Here is a 6,886-nt window from a genome sequence, read left to right on the forward strand (position 1 = left end):
TTCAATTTCATTCAGTTCTGCTCTGATCTTAATGATTTCTTTCCGTCTGCTAACTTTAGGATTGGATTGTTCTTGTTTTTCTAGTTCTTTAAGGTGAAGTGTTAGGTTGTTCACTTGCCATCTTTCCATTCTTCTGAAGTGAGCATTTAATGCAATAAATTTTCCCCTCAATACTGCTTTTGCAGTATCCCACAGGTTTTGGTATGATGTATCATTGTTTTCATTAGTTTCAATAAACTTTTTGATTTCCTGCTTGATTTCTTCTTGGACCCATATGTCATTAAGTAGAATGCTGTTTAATTTCCATGTGTTTGTATAGTTTCCAGAGTTTTGTTTGTTATTAATTTCTAGTTTTAATCCATTGTGGTCTGAGAAGATACATGGGATAATTGCAATTTTTTTGAATTTATTGAGACTTGATTTGTGACCTAATATGTGATCTATCCTGGAGAATGATCCATGTGCTGATGAGAAGAATGAATATTCTGAGGTTGTTGGGTGTAATGTTCTGTAGATATCTGCCAATTCCAATTGGTCTAGAGTCTTGTTTAGATCTTGTGTTTCTCTACTGATTCTTTGCCTAGATGATCTGTCTAATATTGACAGTGGAGTGTTCAGGTCCCCTGCTATTATGGTATTAGTGTCTATTTCCTTCTTTAGGTCTAATAGAGTTTGTTTTATAAATCTGGCTGCTCCAACATTGGGTGCGTACATATTTATGATTGTTATGTCTTCTTGATGGATCAGTCCTTTTATCATTAAGTAGTGTCCCTCATTGTCTCTTTTTATGGTTTTTAGTTTAAAGTCTATTTTGTCAGATATAAGAATAGCCACTCCAGCTCATTTTTCTTTTCTGTTTGCATGGTAAATCTTTTTCCATCCTTTCACTCTTAGTCTGTGTGAATCTTTATGGGTGAGGTGGGTCTCTTGTAGGCAGCATATAGTTGGGTCCTGCTTTTTGATCCAGTCAGCCAGTCTGTGTCTTTTAATTGGGGAATTTAAGCCTTTAACATTAAGAGTTGTTATTGAAAGGTGTTGATTTATTCCTAGCATTTTATTGGTTGTTTGGTTGTCTTAGGTGTCTTTTGTTCCTTGCTTTCTGATTTACTGTTTGGTTTCTTTGTTTGTTGGTTCCTTAGGTTGTAGATAGTGTTTTTGTTAGCTTGTTTTCTCTTCATGAATGCCATTTTTATTGTACTAGCAGGTTTAGATTTTTCTTAGGTTTTTATGGCAGTGGTAGTTATTTTTCAGGAACCAAACCCAGTACTCCCTTGAGGATTTCTTGTAAGGGTGGTCTTGTGGTAGTGAACTCCCACAGTTTTTGTTTGTCTGAGAAATATACTCTTTGCCCCTCATTTCGGAAGGATAGCCTTGCAGGGTAGAGTATTCTTGGCTGGCAATCTTTGTCTTTAAGTATTTTGAAAATATCATCCCATTCTTTTCTAGCTTTTAGGGTTTGTGATGAAAAGTCTGATGTTAACCTGATTGGGGCTCCCTTATAGGCGATTTGACGCTTCTCTCTTGCAGCTTTTAAGATTCTCTCTTTGTCTCTGAGTTTTGCCAATTTGACTATGACATGTCTTGGAGAAGGCCTTTTTGGGTTGAATACGTTTGGAGATCGTTGAGCTTCCTGGATCTGAAGATCTGTGATTTTTCCTATACCTGGGAAGTTTTCTGCCACTATTTTGTTGAATATGTTTTCAATGGAATCTCCATTTTCCTCCCCTTCTGGAATACCCATGACTCAGATATTTGAGCGCTTGAGGTTGTCTGATATCTCTCTCAGTTTTTCTTCCATGTCCTTGATTCTTTTTTCTTTCTTTTTGTCTGCTTGTGTTATTTCAAACAGCCCATCTTCAAGTTCAGAGGTTCTCTCTTCAACTTCGACAAGCCTGCTGGTTAAACTCTCCGTTGTGTTTTTTATTTCGCTGAATAACTTCTTCAGTTCAGCAAGTTCTGCTACATTTTTTTTCAGGACATTGATTTCCTTGTATATTTCCTCTTTCAGGTCCTGTATACTTTTCCTCATTTCATCATGATGTCTAGCTGAGTTTTCTTGTATCTCATTCAGTTTCCTTAGAATTATCACTCGAAATTCCTTGTCAGTTATTTCAAGGGCTTCTTGTTCTATAGGATCTAGAGTATGAGATTTATTAACTTTTGGTGGTGTACTTTCTTGATTTTTTGTATTTCTGGTGCCTTTTTTTTGGTGTTTATTCATTGTGGCAGGGGGTTTCACAGTCCACCGGTTTGAGACTAATGACTAACTAGGATGTTGCTGTGGTTGCCAATTTGGTATGGCTCCCGCCGTGACTGCTCAGTTGGCCTCTAGTGTCTTGTGTGTGTGGTTGCCTCGGGTCTTGGGCTTCTCCGGGGATCCACCTTTCTGGTCAGCTTGTACTCTGCTGGGCTGGTGGATCACGTACCACAGGGTGTGTGATCTCTGTTGAGCTTTCACTTTCTGTACAGGACTTCTCCCCGTTCCGTGTGCTCTGGCCCAGGCTGTTAGATCGTGCAGTGGCGACCCCACAGAGTGTGTGGTTTCTGTCGAGACTCCGCCTCCCTGGCCGCACGTCTCCCCACTCTGTGCACACTGTGCTGGGCTGGGGTGTGTCTTCTGCACCCCTCGTCTATCAGCTGGGCCTTCAAGACCCTGCTCAGCACCGCCTCGCCCAGGAAGTCTACCAGGTTTCTGCTAGGCACAGACGACCGGTCTCTCTAGGTGCCTTTGTAGCACTGTGTAGATCTTTCTCGGGTCTTGTTCACCTTTGTATCCCCCCGGTATAACCCGAGTCTAGTGCCCGCCTGCAGCCTGCTCTCCGGCAGGTTCAAGCGGACCTGGGAACTCTCCTACCACACTATTCCCAACCAGAAATTCGTTAGGCTTTTTTCCAAACTGGTGGCCGCAGAGATGGTATCTGCCTCCCAGTAACAGGAAGTTTACTGGGGCCGGAGTCCAGGGTGTGGTGGAGTGACAGTCGGCCCGCCCGTACTTCCTAGCCCTCCCAACACTGGTCGGGGACGCCCCACACCACCAGCCCCGCCAGAGAACCGCGGAGGGAGTGGGAGAGGAGGCCGGCCCGCAGGGTCCGGAAAGCCCCGCGCCAGGCCAAGCAAATGGGCTCAGTGATGGCCGAGCAGGGCGGAGCTGCCCGCACCTGGGAAAATGGAGGCAGCACCGGGGCAGTGAGTGGCCTGGTGGTGCAGGCGGGAGCCGCGTGGGCATCCACCCCCCGAACAGAGCTGTGCCAGGGATCACTCACAGTGCTGTGCCAGGTCGGGCGCTCGCTCTGTCTCTGGTTTGTTGCCTTCCGTGTTCTCGGCGCTGCCGCCTCGGGCTGTTCAGTCGCGGCGCCGCTCGGGCGCTCCCAGGAATCTTCTTTAATGCCGGCCTGAAACCTCGAATCCTGAATAGGGCAGCTGGCCGCCTTCAGTGCGGCCCCAGCCTCCGGGATCCTGGCTGCATCCACAGCAGCCCTGGCGCCGTGTTCCCTGTTTCAAGACTCGCTTTTGCAGCTAAGAATCAGTTGTTTTCCTGCTCCACACTTCAAAGCTGTTGCCTGTAAATGAGGCAGCCTCTCCTGCTGGGGGCAAAGTGGTGTTGAGCCCCCACGACCGGCCAGCAGCAGCAGTCCTCCCTTAAGAGATGGCCAGAGGAAGGTCCACAAGTTTCCCGGCTGCCTGAGGCCCAGTGGCCACCTTTTCCACCTCAGCTACTCCGCTCCAGCTGCCGCAGCCGCCGCCATCTTGAAACTCTGTATATATATTTTTTGACAGCAGCTGATGCAGGGGTCAAAGCCTGGGTGTTGGTGTTATTAACATCACACTCCTACCAACTGAGCTATCTGGAGAGCCCTATTTCTTGGTTTTAAATTTTATTGAAGTGAAATTTACATAACATAGAATGAACCATCTTAAAGTGAACAATTCTGTGGCATTTAGTACATTCACAAGATTGTGCAGTCACCACCTCTATCTAGTTCCAACACATTCGCATTATGACAAAAGTAGCAGTTATTCCCCATTTAATCCTTCCCTCTGTCTCAAGCAATGATCAATACTCTGCCCATCTCTATAGATTCACCTGTTATGCATATTTCATATAAAGGAATCATACAATGTATAGTCATTTGTGTCTGGCTTCTCTTACTTAACACAATGGTTTTGAGGTTTAGTCACATTGTATCATGAATCAGGACTTTAATTCTTTTTATGGCTCAATAAAATTCCACTGTATGTATGTACAACTTGCTTATTCACCCATTCACTGAGGGACTCAGTGTTCTTTGAATGAAATCCCTTTCTGCTAAAATTAGCCACAGTTGGTTTCTATTGTTTTGCACCTAGAAACCCTGAGTGAAACATGCCATAATGTAGCCCATCACCAGGAAACAACTCAACTGCAGAACTGGAGAACCATAATGGTTTTCTCTATCTTGTATCTTCTCCTCTCTGTGCTTTTGCTTCTTTAGCTCCTCTCTCAGCCCATGGGATGCGAATCAGGCAGGCAGCAGATGATGGACTGATCCATTCCAGCCAACCCACATGGTGATATGGACTGGTCATTCCTCAATCCCAGTACCAAATTGTCTGGTCCAAGCATCCATGGTTAAGGGGAAGGAATGTTTTATAAACTTGAATCCAGGAGTCTGCCACACTGTGACCATGTGGATTAGGGAGTTCTATTCCAAGAAAAGTGTAAACCATGTGAGTTGAAGAAACTTCCCCAAAGGAATCTATGCTAAGGTCCTGGAGCTTCTACATCACAGCATGCTGCGCTCTCCTGGAGACAATGTCCCTTTGAGTCAGATTACCCTTTACCCTAAACAAGATGGGCTTGAGCCCATCTCGGTAATGTGCTATTTAACATTCCCACCTGTAAATGCAGAAGATGCAGCATCACTCATCTTGTCTGATAATAATCACACGTAAGAAAGCAGGGGTTACAAAAAATACAAGAATAGCCCCAGGTATGAGCAAAGATAGCGGAAAGAAAAAGGATCTAATGATTGAAATTCCACATCAATGGTCACAGCCCAGATCACCAAAGTGATGAGTCTTGTCTTCCAGGGAATTTTGTCTGGAATTAGTCTTCATCCAGGTGGCTTCATTTCTAATATTTTTAAGTTTTGACCCAAGAGATACACCTAAACTTTACATAATACTCTGTCATCATTGCTTGGTCCAAAGGGACCAAAATTGGGTGAGACAATTATTCTCTTTTTGTCTCTAATGAGGCTCTGAGGGAATCTGGTCCCCATGGCCAAGGAAGCTCCTTTAAACACTCGGTCTGTGATTGCCCCAATGAATCACAGATGTGTAAACCGTGAACCCCTGCTCCTCATCACCCACAACCCGCCTATGTTTCTGGGACAGTCCGATCCCTTCTATAAAGAGAAGCACTGCGCAGTTGTGCAGAGGTGAGAACACCTGACAGCAGGAGCACCAACCTCCTCCAGGTGAGGTGCAGCCACGGAGAAATCGATACTTGTCTATTAAGATGGGAAGTTCTTTTAGGAACCTCCTTTGCTGCATCTTCCAGATACAGGAAGTTCTAGTAAGAGCCGTGAATGTACCAGTGGTCACCTGAGATGATTCTAGAAATAATCACTAGTTTTTCTTATCTCTTTATAAGCTACTAATGAGTTGGGTGGGTGGAGGGAAAAGTGAGAAATGTAAGCAGAGGCACACATGGTAAAGCCAGGCTGTGTATATGTCTGTGAGTTGTTCAACATTAAATATAGAAAATAAGAATTAGTGAGTTTAGCTTGTGAAGCATTAGAACTGGGCATTGGAAACTGTAACTGTAGGTGGGGTGGGAACATCCTGTTTTAGAAATTCTATAAAGTTATTTCCACACGTGGTCCTGTTTGGAGCCTGATGACATCTTAACCATCCATGTTTTGGTTTCTGAACTTGCTCCCCTCTAATCAGCTGTCTTAGAGCCATGAGAGGGACAAACCAGTCGAGTGTCTCCGAGTTCCTCCTCCTGGGACTCTCCAGGCAGCCCCAGCAGCAGCAGCTCCTCTTCGTGCTTTTCCTGAGCATGTACCTGGTCACGGTCCTGGGAAACCTGCTCATCGTCCTGGCCATCAGCACCGACTCCCGCCTGCACACCCCCATGTACTTCTTCCTCAGCAACCTGTCCTTCGTGGACATCTGCTTCTCCTCAACCACCATCCCCAAGATGCTGGCCAACCACATACTTGGCAGTCACAGCATCTCCTTCTCTGGGTGTCTCACGCAGATGTATTTTCTCTGTGTGTTTGCCAACATGGACAGTTTCCTCCTGGCTGTGATGGCCTATGACCGCTTTGTTGCCATATGCCACCCCTTACATTATACGACAAAGATGACCTGTCAGCTCTGTGCCCTGTTGGTCACTGGATCATGGGTCATTGCCAACCTGAATGTCCTATTGCACACCCTGCTGATGGCTCGACTCTCCTTCTGTGCAGACAATGTGATCCCCCACTTCTTCTGTGATGTGAATCCCCTCCTGAAACTCTCCTGCTCAGACACACAGCTCAATGAGCTCATGCTTCTTACTGAAGGTGCCCTGATCATGATCACTGCATTTGTTTGCATCCTGGCTTCCTATGTGCACATCACCTGTGCTGTCCTGAGGGTCCCATCCACAAGGGGAAGGTGGAAAGCCTTCTCCACCTGTGGCTCCCACCTGGCTGTGGTTTCCCTCTTCTATGGCACCATCATTGCTCTGTATTTCAACCCTTCCTCCTCACACTCAGCTGAGAAGGACATCGTGGCTACTGTGATGTATACAGTGGTGACCCCCATGCTAAACCCCTTCATCTACAGCCTGAGGAACAGGGACTTGATAGGGGCTCTAAGAAAAGTGTTTGTCAGGAAGATATTTTCTGTCTGA

At 45.6% G+C, this 6,886-nt stretch overlaps 1 protein-coding gene across 1 annotated transcript; it reads left to right on the forward strand.

Annotated features, from left to right (window-relative positions):
* The first annotated feature begins 5,944 nt into the window (after nucleotides 1–5,944).
* Nucleotides 5,945–6,886, forward strand: LOC134379779 (olfactory receptor 1361-like). The gene has a single exon (XM_063098928.1). It carries the CDS (start codon nucleotides 5,948–5,950, stop codon nucleotides 6,884–6,886), a length of 939 nt encoding a protein of 312 aa, XP_062954998.1. The 5' UTR covers nucleotides 5,945–5,947.

The sequence above is a fragment of the Cynocephalus volans genome, chromosome 6, assembly GCF_027409185.1.
Source record: "Cynocephalus volans isolate mCynVol1 chromosome 6, mCynVol1.pri, whole genome shotgun sequence".
NCBI lineage: Eukaryota > Metazoa > Chordata > Mammalia > Dermoptera > Cynocephalidae > Cynocephalus > Cynocephalus volans.